The 26,233-nt window shown below is 38.2% G+C and overlaps 1 protein-coding gene across 3 annotated transcripts in view; it reads left to right on the forward strand.

The window, feature by feature from the left end:
* Positions 1–26,233, forward strand: part of ADCY8 (adenylate cyclase 8) — a 115,372-nt gene that overhangs the window by 79,533 nt on the left and 9,606 nt on the right. For all 3 annotated transcript variants that reach the window (XM_068155529.1, XM_068155531.1, XM_068155530.1), the window contains 7 exons: positions 1,440–1,540; positions 7,483–7,684; positions 11,578–11,667; positions 13,131–13,303; positions 15,830–15,911; positions 19,591–19,749; positions 23,339–23,485. In XM_068155529.1, coding sequence (XP_068011630.1) covers positions 1,440–1,540; positions 7,483–7,684; positions 11,578–11,667; positions 13,131–13,303; positions 15,830–15,911; positions 19,591–19,749; positions 23,339–23,485 — 954 coding nt within the window. The remainder of the gene's footprint in view (positions 1–1,439; positions 1,541–7,482; positions 7,685–11,577; positions 11,668–13,130; positions 13,304–15,829; positions 15,912–19,590; positions 19,750–23,338; positions 23,486–26,233) is intronic.

The following is a 26,233-nucleotide window of genomic DNA, read 5'->3' on the forward strand; positions in this document are numbered from 1 at the left end:
TTTCCTATTGCTCTGAACACATAACTTTTAACGCCTTCAAAGCTGCAAAGAAATTAAATAAAACAGAGTTAGTGTTCAGAATAGAAAAATGGCTGAGGCAGGCATCTGTGGGATTTTTTATTAGGTGAAGAAAATATGTCTATTGACCAGTCTTCATCTGCTGTAAACAATTGGAGTTTAACTGAATTAGAAGTAGTACATTACAGTTGAAGACTTGGGCAACATTTCCACTGTAACTGATCCACCATGATTCACCATTACTCCTTTTCTTGGTAGCTCCCACAGTAAGGGAGCCTGGTAGCATTTTCATTGGCTTCACATGCTGGAGAAAAATACTTTTGCAATAAATCATTATAACAATGCACCTCAAGCGATCTTTTTGCATAATAATACCTTCATTTTCTCTTTGGATAACGTCCATATTGCCGAGCTTCTGCAAAGCCTCTGGATGAGTTAGAGTATAGAGATCATGACCTGCATCCAGAATAGCCACAGAATGTCCCAAACTACATATTTTTCTTTAAAAAACTAAAAACAAGAAAACAGAATGGCCTCAACTTGGCAAGTATGGAGACTTCTCTACAACATCATGTATGCAGTGTCACAACTGACTTGAGAGTTTGTCTTCAGAATAAACATTTAGAATAAACATTTAGAATAAGCGTTTAGAATAAACCAAACCAGGTTGGAAGAGACCTTCAAGATCATCGCGTCCAACCCATCAACCAATCCAACCCACCCAAACAGCTAACCCATGGCACCAAGTACCCCATCAAGTCTCCTCCTGAACACCTCCAATGATGGTGACTCCACCACCTCCCCAGGCAGCCCATTCCATAGCGCAGTCACTCTTTCTGTATAGAACTTCTTCCTAACATCCAACCTGAACCTCCCCTGGTGCAGCCTGAGACTGTGTCCTCTTGTTCTGGTACTTGCTGTCTGCGAGAAGAAACCACCATCCACCTGTCTACAACCTCCCTTCAGGTAGTTGTAGAGAGTGATAAGGTCACCCCTGAGTCTCCTCTTCTCCAGGCTAAGCAATCCCAGCTCCCTCAGTCTTTCCTCATAGGGCTTCAGGTGAGGAAACTTCTGGTCCCTTTGGTTATTAAATATTTAGTATTCTACTCAGCAGCACAAGCTCCTAATGGATACCTGGAGATTTTTAAAGCAAATAATTTTGACACAGAAGCAACAAAGTGAAAAAAAGACTTTGTGTTGCAAATTGTAGAATTTTTCTCTCTTGGACAAAGGATTTTTAACAGCTTGTTAATGATTTATATGTTGTGTTTAATTTTTAAGAGCAAATTCCAATATCTTAATTTATTAGCTCATCCTGCTAATTTTTCCAATGTCTCCTGTATGCATCAGTCTTTATGAAACTTCTGCATGGGTTAACAGCTAATTTACTCTTCTGTTGTTTTGTTTTGTTTTTATTCTAGTATTCTCAAATGCGGGATGAAGTATTCAAATCAAACTTGGTGTGTGCATTTATTGTTCTTGTATTTATCACCGCTATCCAAAGCTTACTTCCTTCTTCCAGGTAAATACAGAAACATATTTCTCTATATCTGAAGGTGCTCCTGGGGAAGCAGCAGGATATTATTTCTAGGACTGATGTGGAATGAACCAACAAATTCTACTTGTTTCCCAAAGTGTTCAATTTTTTTCCCCACTTTTAACTACCTTTATAGTTAATAGTTTTTGTATTTTCTGCATGTTTTCATGTGGGGCAGTTGCATGCACTGACCTTACGTTGTAGTTGCTAAGCAGAATCTCCTTTTAGCAGGAACCTTGGGTTACAAAAGTTTTATACAACGCAGCCTGCTGCTTCCAGCACTGAAACAAAACACTATCCAGGTTTATAATCGTGCCCCTTTGCTAAGTGTCTGGTAATCACCTTGGGAATCAGGAACTGGTTTGGTTTTGTTTCTAACATGCTACTTAAGAAAATTGTATTGTTCTTTGTTGCTGATGACCTGTATTATTCAGCTGGGTAAAGCAATCTTGTGCCATTAACAAACAGCAAGGAGGTAGTTTAATAGATGTTTTCTCACTTCTGGTTTTGTCTGGGTCTGACCAAGCAATAACTTCCTATCAATGTGACAAAAATGTGGCATAGCTGAGACCTCTGAGTCCACATATTTCACCCAGTCAAACATTCAATTGGAATTTCTGCTTACTATTTAATAGTGAGAACACCAGAGTGTGTGCAAGATCTATGATCAGTTTTCTATCAACATAGCAGAGCCACCAAAACACAACTGTCACTAAAACATGCCCCTGGTCCCATTTAGTCTTTGGCAGAGCAAGTGCTAAAATGAGATGCTCAGATGCCCATAGCACTCAGGTGGTTTCTAACACTCATATGAACCTAAATTTATAGCTGCATAAAGAAAAACCTTGAAAATACAGTATTTGTATAAGAAATATGACAGTTCTTTTGTTACAATAAGGCAGCAACATTTCTTGGATTGTCTCTTGAAGACATTATTTACCACATTTATGCCTAAAAATACCCAAATGGTGGTTAGCCACAGGCAGGTAGCTGCGCTCTTGCAGCAGAGGTGTTCTAGGTATTTCATAGTTTCCAGCTGAGAAGGTAATCTGAGTAGTCCCTGACCTTTTGCTCTTCCTTATGTGCTATAGTGTTCTAATACTAGTTTGTTTGCTTTTTAAAGTTCTTCTCCCAATGTGCAATCAAAATTCTTCTCTTCTGGTAGCTGTTATTTTATCTTTTGGGTTTTTTCCCCTCAGTATGTACAAGATTTATAGGTCATATTAATGGAGTCTGTTTTCCAAAAAGATTTCTGCTGCCCTATCAATCACTGCTATACCGGGGGGGGGGGGGGGGGGGGGGGGGGAAATTAAATCATTCTACCTGCACACATTCACCCCTCTTAATTCCCATGAGGATGTCTAGTGCCATTGGAATTAGGGAGGGAGAAGGAGTCACATAACCACACTGCCTAGAGCTTGCACTGTAAACTTCTGGGTTTTCCCTGCACTTTAGCTATACTTTTATGGATCTTTTTGTCACTGAATGTTAAAGAGACTGTAAATACAAATAGGTTCAAGTAAAGATTACATAAATTCCTGCAAGATAAGGTCAGAAGAGGTTTTAAAACAAAATTATTCAACCTTGGCCTCAAGAATACCCTTAAAGGTTGATTGCTGGAACCTAGGAATATATTTATGGACAGGATATTTACCACTATCGCTTTTGTCAGAGGATATTTGAACTCATGTTGGTGATTTATGGTAGCTCTTGTATTTTTTTAGGAGCTGAAGTTCACTGTTGAGCCTTAAGAAGGCAAATTTTGTTTTTTCAGTTTCTTCCTTTTCAAGTTCTGATGTTCTGCTTAAAACAATGTGTTTCAGTCTTTAAAAAACATGCCCATTAAGTGAGCAGAGGTCGACAGGTGAGCAACCCTAAAATAAGAGGATTAGGGGGTTTGGATGAGAGTGTTTCACTATGCTTAAACACATTGAAATAACCTGGAAAGTTCCAACTCCTAAGTTCCAGTTCAAAGACAACTGAGGTTATAAGCACATGAACAAGCTAGACAAAATTAGACAGGGTTTGGTTTCAGAAACTCTTGAATAAAACTGCATGCTTATCTATTATACCTCTAGTAGATAATAGAGAAGTAAACTACCACAGTGGAAGAGCCAGGACATAATTTCCATGGAACAATTAGCAAACTGTGATTCATTCTGCTCGTGGTAACTTAATGCATTTAAGTGTCTTTCAGTTAATGCTTCAGAGCTCTGTCAAACAGGGATGGAATTTTGTATTTGTTTAAGTACATGTTTGAACATTTTTCTGAGCTGAGTCTCTGGGGGATTTCTAGAAATTGGGTGAATGAAAATATTATTTAAATCATTGTAAAACATATCCTACTGAGGAAATTCAGGGAGTTTCCCCTATTGTTTGCCTTACTTTGTGTTAAAGAAGGATAATCTTTCTATTATTGCATTCACTGTGTATGAGAGTTTCATAGTTTTATCTCAGTTTATACCTGTCTCCCATAGGGTAAATACATGAGCCATCCATATGTTTCTCTGACAGAGCAGGTACATCACAGAATGTAAAAATCTTTGCAATAGTTATCATTCTTTGAAATATTGAGTTGGAGAAATTGCTTTAAGTGACATAAATTAATGCCATATTTCTTCTGTAATTATCCTCTATGAAGCCATTAAGTTACACTACCAATCTTGGAATGATTCATCTTTTTCCATCTGAGAGGTCTGGGAGTTAGATTAATTTCCTACAATGAACTTCCTATATGCTCAGATGGACAATAGATCATACTGGAGTAAACTGCTGAACTGCTCCTATTTCTGTCAGTTTCTTACTAGTTTATTCTTGTGAAAGAAGAGAAAAGGCAAAGTCTCCATTTCAAATTTCATTCAATCTTGACAGTAAGGGAATCCCTAGAAAGAAAAACATTTTGTCTTGAATCTCTTTTTGAGTGAAGAAGGAACACAGTTCCAGTGTCCTAGTTCTAGCAGAGGTTCATGGACAGAAGAATATTATGGCCATTTGTTCCTTTTCTTCTAACCTTGACTATGTCTGCTGCTGTACTGGGTACTATCAGCATGGTTACAACAAAGTCTTGGCACAGATTTGTTTTTTATCTCAAGCAGTCTTAGACAAGAGACAGACACATCAATGTTCAATGAAGCAGCTGCAGTGGAAGTATTTTTTGTTGCCTATATTTTTATTATGAGCAAATACAAGGCCACAGTATCTCAAGCACCTAAGTATCTCAAGCATCTAAACAGGTTATGCTGCTTTTAGATTGGCACCTCAGACTTAGGTCCTTAGAAGCTCCCTTTATAGTACCTTAATTCAATGGCACTGGATCTTACATGCAGAGTTTGGCAGTTCAGAATAAGAACTCATGTTTAGTGTCCTCATGTCTGACTTCTTAAAGCTTGACCCTAATCTTTCTGAAAAGCTAGGTCAGGTTAGGTCTACAGAATTATTAGGCTACATCTAGTCTATACATAGACTGCCTATATATATCTGAGATATAGATAGAAACTATCAGTTCCAAAGAGGATCTTGGTCATTTGGCTTTGGAAAGCAAGACTGTTGCAGAACACTGAATACTGCTGGAAAGCAAGACGACTGTTGCAGAATACATGCAATTTATCTCACATAGGTGTCAGTGTCTATACCATGGGTTCATAGTATAGCTGCTGGAAAAAAGGTCAATCAGTGAATCTGAATAAATCTAAAAGTTTGCTGTGCAGTGAGATAGCTGCAACATAAACTCCCCATCTCTCTTGATGAGTCTACTTGACTCTCTCAACCGCTTCTTCATGAGCATCTTCCAGTGTTTCTCTGGCTTTGTTGACTCCCTTTGCTTTCTGTGTATTTTCACAGGCAGAAGCTGCTCTGAAGGCATTTTTGCACTGTGTCTTTCTTTCAGAAAGTTCTAAAATTCTAAAACTTTTTCCATGAAACTCTTAGCCACACAGGATGAAATATGGGGCTCCTGCTCCAGTCACTCTTTCCTCATTATTTTGTTTGTTTTTACTGGCTACATTGTTCCTTCCCTCAAAAGCACTCTTGACCTCTGGGTGAAGTTGCTGGAGAGGATTGGACTCTTTTGGGAAGATCCACTATATCCTGTATTCAGGCCACACAGAAAACTCACTAATCTTGGAGTGAAATATTGACACAAGTCTAAGATCACATTTCTTACCAATGGGACAGCATCAGAACTGCATCAAAGCTATCATTACCACATGGAAGCTTTCCTTTATCTTAATTCATTAGGGAACAGAATTTCCATTTTGTTTTTTTTTTCTTTTTTCACATTTGATTCCAAAATATTTTGTAGTATAGTTCTGGGGGGAGGGGAATAAAATCTTCTTACACAGATTTATATATCTTACTTATAGCAGCCCAGATACGTTCCCAAAGGAAAACTGCAGCTTTGTTTTATGTTTGTTACCTTTTTAACCCATTATCTTGTCTGGATGCCTACACTGCAAGTCTCATCAATCTACAGGTTCTGAGAGTAGAAGCTCTACAAGCTGCATTTTGTGTATTATCCTGAGGCTTGCATTCTGTTTTCAAAATCTGATACCCTTGTAATATTTATGTGTTACCTTTATTAATTTTAGTACTTGGTAGACAAGACTGTTTGAAGTAAATTGCATGTTATTCTGTCCTGATAAATTAGAGTCATTGGCCCAGAAAGTCTGCTTGGATGATCATAAAGGAATAACATTTATGAAAATGTCTTTAAAACAGCAGCTGATTTAATGTATATGAACCTCTTTCATCATAGCTGAATTAAGGTATCAGAGATCAGAACATTCTTACAAAAGATAATATCTTAAACTATGTAGGCTAAACCATACAGGAGTACAGTTCTGTACTTTAATCCCTTTCAATGTGACACCTATACCTCATATTTTATTTATGTTTTCCCTCCATGTGGCCATCATTTCCCCATGTATACTCCCACTTATGTGAAGGGCAAGTGTTAGGAGGATGTAGCCAGACTCTTCTCAGTGATGTCCAATGACAGGACAAGGGAAAATAGGTGCAAGATGGAGCATAGGAAGTTCCATGTGAACATAAGGAAAAACTTTTTTACTGTGAGGGTGACAGAGCACTGGAACAGGCTGCCCAGAGAATGTCTTTCACTGAAGACATTCAAAACCCACCTGGATGCATTCCTGTGTGACCTACTACTCTGTGTGATTCTGCTCTGTCAGGGGGTTGGACTGGATAGTATTTTGAGGTCCCTTCCAACCCCTAACATTCTGTGATTGTGTGATTCTGCGAAACTGCCCCAAGCTAGGCTACTAGAACAGGAACCACCTCATACATAAGTGTCATCAGCATTCTACAGGCTGAATAGATTTTCTCTGAAAGAAGCTTAAGAGACAGCTGAGTCCTAAAAGAAGGGACATTTGTGCTGCTCAGAATCTATACAGACAGGCAGAGGCAATGACAATCACAGAATCACCAAGGTTGGAAGAGACCTCAAAGATCATCAAGTCCAACCTGTCACCACAGACCTCATGACTAAACTATGGCACCAAGTGCCACGTCCAATCCCCTCTTGGACACTTCCAGGGATGGTGACTCCACCATCTCCCTGGGCAGCCCATTACAATGACTAACAACTCTCTCTGTGAAGAACTGTCTCCTCACCTCAAGCCTAAACTTCCCCTGGTGCAGCTTGAGACTGTGCCCTCTTGTTCTGGCTTGTTTCTTAAATAGCAGGTTCTCATCAAGAATCCATGTGAAGCACTATCAGACCCATGGGACATGAATAAATATTTGCTTTCTCTGGGTTTTTTCATAGACTAATTGTCTCATATTTGCAACAATTGATTTTTCATAGTCTTAACTGTTTGCACATTTATTTTTATTACCGGTTGTATTGTATCAAAGTTTAATGATGAGATCTTTTTTTTATTTGTTTTTTTTATCTTTTTTTTTTTACCCAGGGTGATCCCAATGGTCATTCAGTTTTCTATTCTGATTATGCTGCACTCCGCTCTCGTGTTAATCACTACAGCAGAGGATTACAAATGTTTACCCTTAATGCTCCGGAAAACTTGCTGCTGGATTAATGAGACCTACCTGGCCAGGAACGTCATTATATTTGCATCCATTCTGATTAATTTTCTTGGAGCCATCATCAATATTGTAAGCTTATAGGGAACCAGGGACTGTTATACAGGAAGGGATGATTTATGAATTATTAAGCTTGGTACAGGACTTGCTATCTACCTTGTTTACAAGCCAGCTATGATGAAATATAATGTGCAAAGTACAGCGTCTTAAGGACATTCAGTCTGTTACTTAAACTGTGTATTTCTGAAAAATCTAATTGTTTCTCCCTCATGGGTATCATCTATTTCTAAAACCCTTTTGCTACTTTCTGTTCAATATATTTACCCTTTGAGGACCATTTGTAATTTTCTGACATGCCGATATACTTTCTTCAGGACTATCAATCCAAGTAATGCTTATAGATACTGAATTCCTCATCTCACAGTCCTTCAATTGATTAGATTGCTAAAAAAGTGAGAAGTTTCAACAAGTCTTTGAAGGTATTTTATAATACCTTCAAAGAAAGGACTGAGCAGGTCAAGCTGAGCCAATAACCACAGCATATGAAAAGAAGTTAGAAAGTATAAATTCTAGCATAGCTTGCCTTGCTCATTTAGTGGTTTCACAAACCCTTTCAAGCTGGGCTCACCTTAGCTGAAATACCCTCAGCTTTCTTCATAGTCAGTGCACACAAATAAAGCATCCCCAAAGATTTATTTTGATCGGCTGGTCCTAACAAAGAGATTTTTCTCTCTCTACTGCCTACACAGGGAATGTTGTCTGATTTGGCTCCTGACCTACACATCTCCAAGACTCTAAATTGTGACAAATCTAGACAAAGTTTATCAATATTTCTGTGAGGAAAGATATTTACCAAGCTTTGCTTAGTAGCTGTGGTTGGATAAAAAATTTGCTCATCAAATACTGTGGGCCTGGCTCTATACAATGCCACAAAAGAGTGGGGTTTGGTATGCCAATACCATAAAGCCCTGATTATCCTGATGTCTCCAGAAATATGAGACAGCTTTACGTGAATTAGACAGATTATCATGTCAGACACTTTGGCAGGTGTTGAAGCCTGAGCCATGAAAAATAGAAAGTATTTCACTCATAGATTTTTGCTAACAGATATGAGATCTTATTAAGTTTTATTGCGGGTCTTCCATGATTGAATTCAGGTCACCAATATGCAAGGGCTCAACATCTGTCTGGGTTTTAGTAATATCACTCAATCACTCATAGGAGAGACAGTCAGAGAAAGAAAAATATAGCCACTGATTGCTATCCTTACACAGAAAATATAAATACAGTAAACTACAGGAAGTTCAATAGAGCTGAAAACTTCCTGAAGATAAGAACAGAGGTACATTATGGTGTAGATCACTAAGGAGAGTTGCAGAATTTAGAGTTTTCAAAATGTGTGTGAAATGTTTTGGTAAAGTTAGTCTTGTTCTTGAAATGAGGCAGTCTCTAAAAGACTATCCATGCCAAATTTACCATGGATATGATGATGAGAATAAGATTTTCCCCTGATTACCTGGAGGTTATTTTTAAAGACTGTGTCCACTGCAATCTTATGGGATAGCTAATCCTGAAACACTTTAATGAATACAATGGGGTTTTTGCTATCATATTAGTGGGTTTCTATTATGGAGGAAAATGTTTATTGTCATATATTTAGAGTGGCAATGACTTGAGTCACTGAGTCCTGACATCTACAGGGAATCACAACCTTCATATAACCTCATTATCTTGCATGTCAAAATTCTGCCATAATAATAGGTTGCCTAGAAGGGACCTACATGCATCTAAGAACAGGTAATGCAGTTCAGACTTGCATCCACTGAGTTCAGATGTACCCAGGTGGAAGGGACTAAGACTCAGATGCTTTCTGATGAGAGCCATAAGGCTTTGGTTTCACCAAGCAGGTAAATGAGTCTTGTGGTTCTTTACATCTGCATTCTTGCTGTTATAAAGTTAGAATAAAGTGTCTGATTCTGATGGTCTTTTAAAAACACAGCCAAAGTGTTTCTCATGACAGCCTGTCCTCTAGAGATCGCATGTACACCTCTGTGGTGGATTGAAAATTACCCCCTAACTAATTTGGAGAAACAGCCCCCCAAAATAAATTGCCAGACAAGCTCAGTTTGGGATGAAAGCAAATAAAGATATATTTACAAGCAAACTACAATCTAGAAATATGGAATACAATGAATATGTACAAAATATACAATATATATACTCTCTATATATATTTTTTTATATATATATATATATTAGCCTGATCTAATGTGAGGTGTCCCTGCCCATGGCAGAGGGGTTGGAACTAGATGATCCTTGTGGTCCCTTCCAACCCTGACTGATTCTATGATTCTATGATTTACAATTTATAAACAACACAGAAATTCCTCAGACCCCCTGAATGGATCCCTGGGACCATTCACCTCCTCCTTCACTCCTTCCCTCATTCCTGTTACTCCACACAGTAGTCAAAACAGAGACCCCCTGGCAAGGCAACAGAAGAGAGAGAGAGAGAAAGAGAGAGAGGAAAGTTGCAAGCAGAAGTGACAAAAGAAGAGAAAAGGGAGAAAGAACTGTTTATACCTCTGCTCTATATTCCCATTAGCAATCCAATTAATTATGTAGCCTTTATTATTATTTTGCTTTTGTATCCAATGGTAATTTATTTTACTTTCAGTCTTTGCAGTCAGGAACTAGATTAAAGTTCCCTCTTCAAACTGTAACAACCTCATGAACTATCAGAAGGTACCATGAACTATCTCTTATCAGAGAGGCCTGCACAGACAGTCTAAATAATGATAGAATAGAATAGGATAGGATAGGATAGGATAGGATAGGATAGGATAGGATAGGATAGGATAGGATAGGATAGGGTAGAATAGAATAGAATAGAATAGAATAGATCAGGTTGGAAGAGACCTTCAAGATCACCACGTCCAGCCCACCTAATCAACTAAACCATGCAACCAAGCACCCTATCAAGTATCCTCCTGAACACCTCCAATGATGGTGACTCCATCACCTTCTAGGGCAATGTTGCTGCATTGCAAATATGACTGGATTGCTGAAAGAGCAAACAAGAGAGTTCCACATTCAAAATTCATTAGTATTTAATTATAAGAAATTTGGCCTCATTAAACATACTCTTAACTCTGTTGGAAAGAAAGACAGAGGAACTAGTTTGTACATACAAGGCTGAGGAAATGACCTAGTATAAACATCCAGATTGGATTAATATACGTAACAGGAGGTTCCATCTGCTTTAACTGTCAAAATATGAAACCATTAATTGCTTTTTTTCCCTCTGTTCTAAGGCCATGATGTATTGGAACTCAACCGTGCTATTTTGTTTATACTTAACACACTTGTTTTGAAACCACTGAAATTAATGCAAGTCATAACAGAAAAAGGAAGCATTGCATTCTCAAAACCACTGCGTCATGAATGATTTTTTTACTCCCTTCCGTTCTAGGAATCACATTTGCAGTCCTAGGGCCACATAAAATTTTGGTGCAAGCCGACTCTGTGTAATGCCATGGAATATTTGTCCTGCATCTAGAAAGATCCTGTCCATAACAACATAGCAGAAAAAAACCTTCATGCAAACAAGGGCACACATGCAAACTGGTTTTATCCTCCCAATTTATTAATTTTCTGTATAGTGCATAGTGCATTGTCACACCGCTGAAACTCCCGAAAGATCTCATCTTTCTACTTTGGCAACAAGAGAGCATAGGAAGGCCACTGAGATGCTGAATGACTCTAGCATGAATAGCTCCCCCTTTTCTATTTCATATCCACAATATATCTTCTTGCTGTCCATTTAGTCCTTGGTGTCAGTTAGTGAGCTAGCATGGAGAGTAGCAGCTCAGTCAGTTCCATCTCTGAACCCAGCCAGCTGCACAAGTGCTTAGTCAAGAGTGCATAGCATAACATAGCCTTTATTTTGTTTCCTTTCTTTGCAGCTATGGTGTGATTTTGACAGACCAGTAGCCCTGAAGAACCAGACATTCAATTCATCTGCATCTTTTACAGACATCTGTTCCTATCCCGAGGTATTTCTGAAGGTGCTTTTAAACCTGAGGCACAGATCCACAAAGCTTACATGGCAACCACTACCTGAAATCAATGATCTGTGTACTGGTAGTCAAGTCAGATGACTCAACAACATTGTGAAAATGAGCCTTTGCTGATCCATATGCTGATAGAAAGAGCAGAGGCGGGTTACAGAAGAACTTAATCTTATGGTCTAAGGGGACATTACAACCAAGTTTCAACCTTTGAACTTCATACAGAACCTTTATCGTGGAAATGCATCCAGCAATAATACAATGAACTTAGTGCAATCAAACACTGCTGACTTCATATGAAGTTAACAGAGAGTAATACTCCTTACACAGCAAAACCAGCTGCAGTTATTTAAAATTTACATTTGGAGGAGAATAAAACTCCTCTCTGTGATGAGCAAGCAGGCAAAAATATCAATGGTTTGGTCTTGTGTATCTAAAAGAAATAAGTTGCTTAGAAAGTCATATGGTGGTGTCATGACCCTGCCAGCAGTGCATAGCAAATTGCAGGGCTGTAGATGTTGCTACAGAGGAAGTGTATGAAAGAAAAACTGTACTCAGAAAAATGAATGCTGTCTCTCCCAAAGCTGTATGATAGGAGTTAATTTAAACTGCATTTGGACTGTGGGCGTTGATGTTGCTATTTTAAATCTGAGCAGCTCAAGGCCATGATTGTCTCTCTATATCCAGTATCGGCTGCATGGATTGCATTTGACAGATGACTAATCATTGAGAAAAATGAGACAATTATGAGATCAGAAAATTAGATATGAATAAAACTTTCAGGCATCACATTTTAAGAGAGCAATGTAACTTAGCTGGACCTATTTTTCAAAAATCAAAATAGCCAAATGTTGTTTTATCCTCTTTGCAACTGGCATGGGAAAAGGAAATGTTCAAGGGCAAGCCAGATGGGGCTTTGAGCAAGCTGATCTAGTGGAAGATGTTCCTGCCCATGGCAAGAGGTTTGGGACTAGGTGGGAACTGCTTCCCAACTTAAACCATTCCATGATCCTATGATTAAAGCAGGAATATGATTCTCTCACCCTGATTAATGTGAGTCTTGTGAAAGTTGAGAATTCAAAATAATATATATTCTTTTCTATCAGTCGACCTTTCATTAGCAAATGACTACAGCATCTCACCCTTTCCTCCTTATAGAAAGTAGGGTGCTCATTCCCATCTAATACAATGAAAATGCTATAAAGGCACAGAGGAGGAGTTCCACTAACATGGAGGTGCCGTGCAATACAGAGAATTTGTAATTTCACATTCTGTTCTAACCAAATCCTTATTTTCAAAGTGCCTAGCACTCCAAGAAGACTTAGCTGAGTACTGAAGTCCACATCAATTTATTGTTTTTCTGATAACTTGATCATTTATGCAGATATTGATGGAGGTAATATTTAGTCACTGCTCACCAAAAGTAACCACTGCTGTTTTCTGTTCAGTATTTTGTCTTCACTGGTGTACTGGCAATGGTGACTTGTGCAGTATTTCTTCGTCTCAACTCTGTCCTGAAGCTGGCAGTGCTTCTCATCATGATTGCAATCTATTCTCTGCTGACTGAGACCATTTATGCTTCCCTTTTTCTGCAATATGACAGCTTTAACCACAATGGAGAGTAAGTGTTTTACAGACCTCTTTAGGAACATCTTTTTAATAAGGTCATGTCTTGCCATAATATACATGTGTTGGATAGCATCAGAGTACAGAGTGATGGTTGAAAGAGACAATGCTTAATCCAGAAAGTTTAACAATGTAATTCTTTCTCAGGCTTTTTTATCAAAGTGTTCATTTCATGAGCATATTTAAATGTTGGGCAACATTTGTCTTTTGCCTCTCCCATACTCTATCCAAGTTGCTAAAAGTATGCATTTCCTCGTATATACACTGTTTGCTTCTATGCTTGAAAACATCAGAGGTACTGACTGAAATTCTCACCTCTGCTTAAGAGAACAGGAGTGAACAACTTATTTTTCAGGGGCAGAGTTTTAACAGGCTCATCCTTCCAAGCCTCCTTCCCAAGAAGAGGACTTGAACAGGATAACAGAAGAGCCACAGTAATTTACAGGGTCAGAGGCGCACTAAGTGTTGCAATAATTGACTCCAAAGCAGCAGTGATTTAGCCCATTCAGAAAAATACTTCTTCAGTCTTTGAAACTTGATCAATTTAGTATTGTAATTGCTTCTGCCTTTAAGCATGTGCAAGGTGAAAATCCTCAGCATAAAAGTATGGGTTTGCAGTACAATTAATTCTCACAACAGCCACATCCTAACATAAAGTGTGTCTCTGCATGCATCTTTCCTTACTAGCTTTCTACAGTAGCAAGGCACTAAAGATTTGGCACGCAATTCCTTTTCCTAATGTTAGTTATCATCCTACAGACTAATGATTAGACTTACAGCATAATCACAACAGTCCCCAGCAAATATGAGAAATGGCAGTAAGCAATACTTTGTCTAAGTAACTGAAAGTAGAAATCATGGTCATTGTCTCTAAATTTTGTCACTAATAAATCATGGCAAAGAAAGATTCTGCCTTGTGTCAGAATCTTAGAGAATACATCATAGTTTCTATTCCCTGTGTCAGTGAAACTCTTTGACTTTTATAACAGAACTGTAGGAGAGAGACAAGAATACCCTCTAGCACAGCCAGCATCCCAGGACATAAGGAATTCAGTCGAGATGCTTGACACTCAGCACAGGGTTCTGAACTTCAGCTTTAACACTAGTGAGCTTGAAGTTCAAGTCTATGTGCCAAGAAACTTACCTGTTTTCTTAGCTATGCAGTTAGCTGAACAAAAGGGTTTACAGCTCCCTATGAAACTCATCTAGCTCATATATTTGTGGCTACAGCTACATTATCACAATGTTCACAGATGAGTTCATAACTAAGACCTTTGAAGCTATTGCCCTTAGCCAGTCTGCAGTGGATTCTTTGAGAATGTGAGGTTTTATCTTGGACAATTTCAAAATGGATTCAAGATCTAGAATTTGGTTTGTTCTTAGATTTCAAAGTAGATAGAAGAGTGTTCCAAAATTTCTTCCAACTTCCACTCCTTGTTTACTTCTTTATTAGATTTTTTTCATAACTTCAAGCTTTAAGCAGCTTTTAATTATTTCCCCAACTTTCCTCATCTCCCTTCAACATAATAGTTGCCAAGTGTCCGTATTCAATTTGCCTCCAAATTTAGTTCTTATTCCCTTACACCCTACCAGTTCCCCAGCTTTTTCATTTGTCTTTTCCCCGATGAACATTCCTTTGTAATCCTCTATAATATTACAGATATCGTCTTCAGTTTTGACATCTTCCCACATAACTATACTTTCTCCTCTTACTGGAAACCTGTTTTGACTGCTCTAGACTCCCTTCACCTTATTTTGTCACACTTCTTCATGCTCCACACACAGCGTCTCAGCAATTCCGTACAGATTTTATGCAGGTAGTATGTTCCTGACTTATCTTCTTTGATTCCCTACTGTCTACAAAAGTTCCCTTTGCTTGCCATGACAGACAGACATTTCTTCTCTGTGCTCCTATCTGTGGCTCAGTAAAACCAGTCCTAGTTAGTTTGCCATTTTTTCTCCTCTTCATCCATGCCCACTTCCTTAACTCATCAATCATATTCTCTGAACTCTTCTTACAATACAGGGATATTTAACTTTCAGCACCTGCCTTAGGTTTTGTCTTTTACATCTAGGCCCATCCACTGTGCATTTATTTCATAGTCTCTAAGTTTCCCTTTCCAGCTCCAGCCTCACTTTTTTCTTTTTCCATACAGATCCCATCTCCTGTACTCTGCAGGGGCTGTGGTGTCATTGGCCTTTTACCAGGCTCTAAGGAAAAGTGACTGACTGACTGACATGCACCTTGCATATCATATTAGAAAGAGAAACATCATCACCCTCTGTGTACCTACCGTAGGCTGCAATTTAGTTAATTAATATAGTTGTCTCCAAACAGTGAGCACTCCAGTTACACTCCTGTTCTCTTGAACTAATTATTGATAAGTTATGTATTCAAATACAGGACATGTTTTAAAGAACAACAAAAAGTATCAGGGTGCATTATGAAATTAAACTTCTGAACTGTTACAATACTGACAAAGCAATGATTTTTTTAATTTTGTGTTTTGTTTTTTTTCAGCACAGACTTCCTGGGTACAAAGGAAGCATCTTTACTACTGATGGCAATCTTCCTTTTAGCTGTTTTTTATCATGGCCAACAGGTAATGCAAACATTTGCTTTAACCATTCCCTGTATCACTTGCAATTACAGGATGTGACAATGATTACATTTAAAATACCAACTGCTTTTTTATTCACTTTGAGGAAATGAGGAATGAGTAAGTAGGGGAAGTAATGGATGAAGTATACTTTGTGCCCAGGTTTACATTTGCTGGCAAACAATGTACATTGGCATATCTTTATCAAGACATGACGTTCTTTAAGAAAAATACGCAGCAAATAAGCAGAGAATAAACTTGTGACAAGCCTTATAATGGTTCCAAATGGTTCTTAACATACAAAGATACAAATCTAAGGATATGGAATCATCTAAAGTGAGAATAAGTACTAAGAAAGCACTGAAGGAGTTTAGGTAGAGCAAGGATTAGCCATAATCCAGGTAATACTCTTCAGGATCACAATTCTGAGTGTAAATGTCTGTCTCATACAAAAGTCTGGTCTGAAGTGTTTAAGAGTATTTTTCAACGCAGAGATCTGTTAGCAAAGCCCAGTCTTTTTCAGGCCTATTAATCTTCCTTTTTCCATAAAGCAGGATGGCTGCACTCAAACTACCCTTGGAAATGGTCTCTGAGATGTGCTAACTCCTGGATGTTCTCCCAATCATGGGGCCATTCTGCCAATTTAAGAATACCTAACGGCAGTGCCAAAAATGTCGCCTTGTATTGTTTAATTTCTTACTATAATGGTAACTGAAAAGTGTCCATATAAATGTCAACTCACAAAGAAATTATAAAAATGTTATCCAGAGCACATGAAGAAAACCTCACATCAATATTCTACATTGATGGGAAGCACTGTAAGTCCAATAAAGTTGCCCTACAGCACAGCTTTGCTTTTCACAAACTGCAAAAGTATGTTGAAGAATAAATATTACCTGTACTTCAGCCAATAAATTTCAAGGGTCTCTTGTGCTAAACCTATAATTTAAAGCAGTTGTGTTACTGTTACATGACATCAGGCTAAATAGACTAATTCCCTACTACAAATTCAATTTAATCTAGAATCACATATTTTTATTTTTTTTTAAATACAGGTAATACATATTTTAGAGCACTGTTTCTGCAAACTAAACTTGTGGAAAACGTTCATGAAAGAAGTGTTGTGGAAAATGTTAAGGCTAGACTTATTCTCTCATAAAATGTGTTCATTTACTGCTTTATCTTTTTAATGACTTACGTGGAACATTTTCATAGAATCATAGAATCACCAAGGTTGGAAAAGACCTCAAAGATCACCAAGTCCAACCTGTTACCCAACACCTCATGACTACTAAACCATGGCACCAAGTGCCATGTCCAATCCCCTCTTGAACACCTTCAGAGACGGTGACTCCACCACCTCCCTGGGCAGCCCATTCCAATGGCTAATGACTCTCTCTGTGAAGAACTTTCTCCTCACCTCAAGCCTAAATTTCCCCTGGCACAGCTTGAGACTGTGTCCTCTCCTTCTAGTGCTACCCTTCCGGTAGTTGTAGACAGCAATAAGGTCTCCCCTGAGCCTCCTCTTCTCCAGGCTAAACAATCCCAGCTCCTTCAGCCTCTCCTCGTAGGGCTTGTGCTCGAGGCCTCTCAGCAGCCTCGTTGCCCTTCTTGGGACATGTTCAAGAGTCTCAATGTCCTTCTTAAATTGAGGGACCTAGAACTGGACATAATATTTTATATGACTATAAATTAACCCTTAAAAACTTACCAGAATACAATACCCTTTACAGTGTGCTTTTCTAGAAATACATCTCTAGTGAAAACACATAGTATGAACAGCTCACTAACCCTGAATGAAACTTTCTGCCATGACTTTAAAAGGGAAGGCTCTGACAATTGCAAAGAGGAAATAAAACTACCCACAGCAGACTCAGTCTCTCTGATCCCTCCAACTCAGTTCAACATTAGAAAAAAAAAAAGCCTTAAAAACCAGAGGTCAATATCCATTCTAGTTCCTTTAGATTGTAGGCCTGAGTCTAGATCTTGCCTGCACTGTATAAATGTTCTGGTGTAGGCAAATGCTGACTGTTTAGTTTCCACCTGTTCCAAACCAATCTGTGATATTCCTTTAGAACTCCCTGTGAAATTATAGTCAATGTTGCCTTCTTAGTCAGCTGGTAGAGATAAAAATCAGTTATGATCTGGTATGGGCTCTGCCTTCTGCAGTAAATTCGGGGAATTAATAAGCACAAAACAGAAGATCAAAATATTTGAACTAGAAAAGAGAATAATTGCTTATAAAGGCAAGAGCATCCAAAAGGCAAGGAAATCACTGTTGAATTGCATACAAATTTTGGAAGTATATATATCAAGCCAGGGTCACATTTAGCTTTTAGGGAGGAAAGCTCCCTGGAGTACAATCAACCTATAAGCTCCCTTGAAAGGTGCTTTTCATTTTCTTCTGAACAATTTGCCACTGGTGACTGCTGGTAATGAAAAATGTGAACAAGATGAATCACTAAACAATGCCTAAATCCCCTCTTAGTCACTCCCACCCACTGCAGGCTTGCCCTTTATTTCATCTTGGTGCATAAATTGTATCCCAACCACTTCCTTAATCCCAGCACCCTTGGCAGATCAATTGTTTCTTTCAATTGTAAAATTCATCTATCTGCTGAGTGATTATTTTCCCTGGTTAGAGCATCTCACAGATATATTTTTCTTTGTTGTTTACTGCACACAGATATGTTTCCATCATTTTCAATAAGGCTGTAGCTTAATAAGTCACCCCTTGTGCAACCTAGAGTATCATCTGTCTTAAAATTTGCTTAAAGCTCTCCTTCAGTGTAGTACACCCAAATGTTCTGGCAGTGCTGGTCTTGACCATATCCTGGCACATGGCTCTCAGACAAGCAATGCGATGTTTCAGCATGTTCCCTGTTTCAGCTAGCAGACAGCTGCAATTCTATATATATGACTCTGCATACCGCATGTGTGTACACATGCAGCTCTGAAAAACAATTATCTTCATTTTGTAGTTGAGGGTACTGCTGCTGTGCAGTTTTGATTGTGGATTCTGAATCCACAGTATGTCAGGAGCAGAGTATTTGTGGGGGAATCAAATAACACATCTTTCTCTGTCTTTTAAAATACTTAAATACCGGCAAGTACTGAAAGTAGAAGTACCTCATTTTTGTGCCACAGATTTGAAAGTTGTCTTTGGGAGTGTGTTGGGCTTTTATGTATAGTTTTGCTGAAAGATGCTTATCCTTGAGAAGCAAACTAACCTCTTGTGCAAACTGTTTTGAATGATTTGTGCTATTTTCTCATGGAAGTCATTTCATGTGAAAATACATATGAAAAGGGGAACATATTTCATACCAATACAACTATCTTCCAATACCTTATCTCCTATCTGACTCCAATATCTAGGCAATGAAGAGGTGTTTAAAAGGAAATTAATTTTTTGACATTTTATAGCCAATGACTGCAGCAGCAATATGACAAATGCTATTTTGTCCAAGATTCTTCTATGGACATTAACCATACACAAAGCAAAGTACTAATCTCTTTTTCTGGCAATGCAATCAGAGTCTTTCAGAGCTGAAGATCTTCAGCAGCACTGAAGGCTGTTACATGGCAGGAGCAGCCCGCTGGGATGACAATGCAATGTCTACTATTACTTTGTCAGGTTTTATTTCTGCCTATATTTTTCTTTTCTTTCTTCCTGGAACTACAGCTTGAATACACAGCAAGGCTGGATTTTCTGTGGCGTGTTCAAGCAAAAGAAGAAATCAATGAAATGAAGGAGCTAAGAGAGCACAATGAAAATATGTTACGGAATATTTTACCCAGTCACGTTGCCCGTCACTTTCTGGAGAAGGATCGGGATAATGAAGTCAGTATCAGCTTTATTTGTGATATTTTCTCTAATTAGCAAGAGAAAAGCAGGTCAGTTAGGAAACTGTTAGAACTTAGTTTTAGGTAGGATTCATTAAACAAACACTGCCAATATTTGATATCTGATCCACGTGACCAAAAATTTGTGGTTTAAACTAAAGGGTTCTGCACTCCTAATACCACACCTGGAGAGATATTTACATGTTCAGGCTCACCAGTAGGAGACACATGAATCTACTAGAGTATGTCTAGTAGTGAAGGGCCACCAAGATGATTAAGGGATTGAGGCACATGACATACGAGGAGAGGTTGAGAGAGCTATGCTCATTCAAATTCAGGAGGAAATGGCTGAAAGAGGATCTCATCATTGTCTGCAACTACCTGATGGATGTTTATTGAGAAGACAGAGCCGAGTTATTCTCTAGTGTGCAAATGGAAGGACAAGAGGTAATTAGACAAAAAATCTATTAGATACAAAGGTTGGATTTTTGTATCTGTTAGATTTTGTATCTGTTAGATACAAAATTAAACAAAATAAATATCTTGTTTCGTCAGGACACGGACACGTTGTGAAATCTCCAGTGTTGGAGATATTCAACATTCAACTGAACAAGGAACCCTGCTTCAAGTGAAAGTGTATTAAATGATCTTCAGAGGTCCCGTCAACCTATGAGTCTATGAAAATCTAGTATTCCTAAATTAAACAGGCATTTAACACAATTCCTGTGCAACCCTAAGATAGCCCAATGTTGCAGAAGTATTAGAACTCTGGTAGTTATTATGGAAAGAATCTCTGCAAGAGGCTGCAATAGACCTCAGCCTCTCAAATCTTCAGACCCAAGAGGACATTATTGCCACTGGATTTACTCTTTGGGGCAGTTAATAAAAACCCTATTTCAGTAACAGCATTTGTGGCTGTGTTTTAAAGAGTGTTTGCAGCCCACAGTACAACTTGATAATGGGTATTCCTAAAACAGAGTTTGAAGAGAGGTTGCTGAGAGGATAAAGGAAAATCCAGAATTTATTCCTGAAAGCAGCATGTCACTTACTCCTTATCTGAAATAAGGCAAATGCATATTACAGAATTATCTGTGAACAAAAGCTCTTGTATGATGGAACTGGAATTTTCTCTTCTAACATTGGAATTGTCTCTCTTACAATGAAGAGGTGACAGGTTGCCAGAGCTGGCATACCTATTCATTGCACAACAAAAAGGAATCAAGGATACTCTTTTCTGGCTGTGCATTTTGGAAATAGATATAGCCAGGTGAATTAGGCTGCACAATGGAGAATAATTGTGCTCTGAAGATGCGATTTCAAATATCACTTAGGGAAGGATAACACAGTGAGAAGCTACAAGAAAAAGCACTTTAGAAGTCAGCCTCTTGAGGAATTTTGCACTCTCTGGGTATTAAACTGCCATAAAAACATGTCTTCATATATGAAAATAATTATGTATGAAAGCATCCATGTTAAAATGTTTCATTACAAAGGAGCAGACCCCTACACCAACCATGAGTGTATCCTGGCATATCTGCATTATGGATTTTGAAGGAATGGATGTCATCTCTTACACATTCATTAATATACACTCACATGCATAATAGTCTTCAGAAGCAAACAGATGCCCTGTGGATCACAGCTGATGCTTCAATAATTTGCTATTGGATTCAATTCTACCACCCCTGCTTTTTGTAAGGCAGTTCCCAAAGTGACTGTGCTTGGGGATGATTTATGCATGAGCTGTCTGTCTGTAACATCTATCAGATTTCAGTACAATCAATCCTGCAGTTCATGTCTGGCCATTAAGTTAATTTTTCCGCTCTCAAATAATAAGTTCCCAAATGTGTACTGTAAAGGTTTTCTCATGGATGTGTTATTTATTTCATGATGCTTCTTACCAAAAATAGAAAAATGAAGCAGCTGAAGGCTCAGACAGTAGTTTTCTGTCTTTCTGGTCTGAGGAAAGAGTATGCCTAAACATGCATATGCTTCTCCTATCATGCACTGTCCAGTCTTCTATAAGCATCCATGTGTGTGTAATGTGTTTATTACTTTTTTCTGTACCTATGACAGGGAGTAAGTGTGTCTTTAGCTTATGGCTTCCAGGACCCCACAGACATTCTTCAGGGAAAGAAAATCCAAGGGTGGGAAGGGAATCGATTGTGATTTTTTTTGTTGATATTTGCTTTGCAATGTCTTTGGAAACTAACAGAATTTTCCCACTTTTCCTTTAGGATGTGTTGTTAAAAGAGTCTAGATAAGAAGGAGAATTATCAGTGTAGTAAAGTTCAGGGAAGGGATTTGGGATGCTCTTCTAGGCAGAAAGAAGAGTAGCCTGAGATGTTCATATCAGGTATATGGTGTTCAGCAGTAAGCCCTTTTACCATGAGACCAAAGCATTAAGATTGCCTAAAGCACACCTTCATGAACATTGTGAAGCAACTCATCCAGGTCAGAATGTCATAAAGCAAGCCTCAGAACAGAAATGAAAATATTTCTCATTGTGTAAAACTGCAGAAGAGGAAGCTAGGAAAAAAATATACGAAAGGGAATGCATATGGTTGTGTTATATGGGAATGCATATGGCTGTGGTATATTAGCCACTAGAAAAGCATGCCAGGACCTGTCATTGTCCTTGACAATTTTAAAGTTGTAATCAGTTTTATTCCTAAACATTTGTATGAATTCAGAGAACTGAACTCATTTTTACATATATGGTGACAAAGACCTATCCATAAATAAATCTGTCATTCAGTACCAGAGGGACTTATGTGAATAACATAAGTGGAAGCTTATCCCAGAGCTATTTTATCCTAGCAGTCTCCTCTGTCTGCTCCCTTGTAAACTGCTTTCTCTTTCTAGTAACTCCATTATCACCTTCACTTCTGTTTCTCCCTCTTTTCAAACCCTAATATCAGGTATTCTTTCAAATCCAGGCAACCAAATAGCTCCATAGTTACCTCAGTAAAACCACAGATACCACAGAATAAGGGCTATCTGCAAACCTGTGAATAAGCAAACTTGGAATGAGATGCAGTAGTGTCAAGTATAAATTATCCATCAGAAAATGGGAAACTGAAAGAACTTTTGCACAGATATCATATTAGACTTTTTAAATAGTCTTATCTGTTCCTTGTTAATTGACAAATTTAGAAATATATTGTCAACTGCCAACATTCATAAGACAGACTTAATAAATAATAATCAATAAGTTCCTTTTACTTGCCTAAAAATGTCAGTTCTTTGGTATTCACATTTGCAAATGAATCCTTCATTTCTTCAAGTGGTTCCACATATAAATCAAACTGAAAATTTCTCTTTCATTTTCACTGGTGTAGCCCCCTGACCTCAGAAAGAGAAAGTGCAGGCTTTCAAAGAAAGGTCTAACCCTGCATATAATCAGTGACAAAAACATGAGAGCTGTCAGCCTCCTGCTGTTGACCTTGGCTAACACTTATTACACTAATGTTAACCTCAAATATTAAGCTATTAGACAGAGAGAAAAGAAGAAAACCTATTTTAATTGCAGCCAGTTATGTTTCCTTCCCTATATTACCGCTCATTTTTCCTCACTGTTCTTTTAGGAATTATACTCTCAGTCCTATGATGCTGTTGGTGTGATGTTTGCTTCTATTCCTGGATTTGCTGACTTCTATTCCCAGACCGAGATGAATAACCAGGGAGTAGAATGTCTGCGCTTGCTGAATGAAATCATTGCAGACTTCGATGAGGTAATACTAGCTACTAGAGAAAATCTGGTAGTGCTTAAATGATGAGTTACCACCTACCAAATATGTCATCCTAAATTATTAGATTTAGTAACGGTTCTGCTTTCAATAATGGTCTAATTTTTTATTTTTTTTACTCCAGTTACAGTTGCTTACTTTGCTTTTCTGTGCTTATTCTTGGCAAACTTTGGTGTGAATGACTTAGTGAGACAAAGATTCAAATCAATAGTTAGTACACACTAGGAAGATATTTGCAACAGTTCTGGAAAGTAGTGTCTAAAACCAAATAGATTAAGTTGTTTTGAAGACATTGGTTGCATGGACTCAATGAGTGTTACAGTAAAAACAGTATCAAATTAAATGTGAAGCACAAAGTTCAGAAGCAAATATTGGGTAGACAGTGAGAGGTGGTGACACATTAATTCAGGAAACTTGTCTGTTCCAGGTATGTTATACAGAGGTAAATGAAGTAAAACTACTGCTTCCTTGGTTTACTGAGGAATTCAGAGATAAAGCAGAATGTAAAAACAAAGCAAAACCACAACCAACCAACTAAACACATCAAACAAGCAAACAAAACCAAACCCCAACAAATAGAAAGGATAGAGAGAAGAAAAATAATTTATGTGAGTATCCTGTCCAGTTAAAAATTCAGAAAGGAAGCTGAGGAGATGATAAGATAAACAGGAGAAGAAAAGCCAGATCTCCAACATTGCTATTTACAGGTAGAAGCAAAGAAAAACTGGAAATGGAAGTGGAAGCCAGGAACAAGTTGCATAGATTGTATTGGATACTCTGCCATCTAGTTATCAAGGAAGCTTAGACATGTGGTATCATGTCCTGCAATGAGCCCAAGAGAAATTAAGGGGACAAAGGAAGAACAACCAAGAGCTCTGAAAAAACATTGCAGCTAGAAAGGGTGCAAAAGGCCAAAACTCCCAAGCATGGGGAAGTTCAACCTATAAACTGCAAGCAGTTTACAGCAGTGTGTAGCTCTTCTGAATTCCCTGAGTGGCAAAACTAGGATTTAAATCACCTCTTCTTAACAGTGAGATTTGCTTTCTGTCCCAGACTGGAATGGTCCAGATAGAAAAGGGGAGGACAAAGGGAGAGATGCTGCTAGTACCATTGATCTGTGATTCTAATTTTGGAGAACATACTTAAAGTGAGAAAAAGTGATCCTTTCAGAGTTCTGCTAAGCAAGGCAAATAGTACTAAACTGGACAGCAGGGGAGAAGGCACAGGGATAGAGCAAGAAACCACGGATCAACAGTAAAAAATCCTAACCAATAAACCCATGTTCTGTTGAATCTGTTTATCCCATGGAAGTATTTAATCTGCTTCTATATTGTAAAGCATCAACTTAAGAAGCGATGAGCATCTTGTCAGATGAAAATTTAGATGCGGTTCAAGAAAACAGATTTTATTCCTTCAAAAGGTGCTGGATCTGGGTTTAACATCCCACGTGAGCTATGTAACCATGGAGCAATTGTCTGAAACAGGGTGGAAAAACTCCACTGAGGTTGTGGTTTGAAAAAAAAAGATAACATTGTTTGTCACTTTGGCTCTCTGCTCCAGAAGCACTGAGATTCAGTTTTGGAAAGAAGACAAGGCATATTTGATCCTTGCATCTGGGCCAGAATTTTGCCCATAGATTAAGCATACACAAAAGCCTTATTTATTTTTTTTCCAGAAAACTAAAACCACTGGCAGAGTTCAGATCTCTCCAGGGTTTAGAATACAGCTGAATGAAGATCTGAGAATCGGTATATTTTTATTACAAATGTATTTGGTTCTACCTCAGTCCTGCTTAAACACCTATCTCTCTTTGAGGGTCTAGCCTAGAGGTTTAGGTTGGAGTTGCTTTTTGTTTAGCTTTGTAGAGCAAGTATTACAAAGGGCTTCACAGGAAGGTGCTGGATGAAAAGTTGCAAGCAAAAGCTATACAACTGAGAAGAAGCAATGAGGGGGGAAATTTTTTTTGCATCCTGAGCAGCAAGTATCTATGGCCTCTAAGTTGTGAAGAATTTATTTTCAACTTCCTCCTCTGGTAAAAGTTATGTTATCTTCATTTCATAAGTGGAAAACAAAGGCCCATTGGTGTAATTGACTTTCCTCCAGTTTTTAAAAAGCAAACTTGCCTGCTCCCAAGCCAGTAGCTAGAACCTAGATATGAGCCCAGATCAGGGTTTTGACTGCACATTCATCCTTCTTCCTCCTGGGCATTTTTATGGGGAATGTTCATAGCACACATACAAACAAACAAACAAAACCAACAAGACCAACAACAAAAGACCAGGGTTAAGCTTACCACACTGCATGAGACAACAAAATTGGGAGCTTATCCATGTAATTGGTCAGATACTAAAATTAGTAGTGGGAAGCAGAGAAATTTACAGGGCAGCTTTGTGCATTTTAGTAGCAAACAAAACTACTCTATGAACTCTGTCACCTGCTAAGTTTCTTCATTGCCTTCTCTATAGGTATAAATACCTGCTTCTTATCTCTGAGATCTTGCATATCTGTCAGCATGTTTCTTGATTAATACTTTTAGTTTTCTTCCCAGATCTGATTAATTTGACTGTGGCTCAAGCTTAATGCAAAGCCTATTGCTATGAATTAACTTCAGATATTTCATCATGCATGTTCATATAATCTCCACAAGCAAATTCCATTGCTGCTGTGTGGCAATTACTAAAGACAGGGTTTTCATCAAAAACCCTAACACAATATAATGTTCAGGCCTCTAAC

This window comes from Melanerpes formicivorus, unplaced genomic scaffold (assembly GCF_026170545.1).
Source record: "Melanerpes formicivorus ecotype bairdi unplaced genomic scaffold, bMelFor1.0.p_v2 SCAF_32, whole genome shotgun sequence".
Classification (NCBI taxonomy): Eukaryota; Metazoa; Chordata; class Aves; order Piciformes; family Picidae; genus Melanerpes; species Melanerpes formicivorus.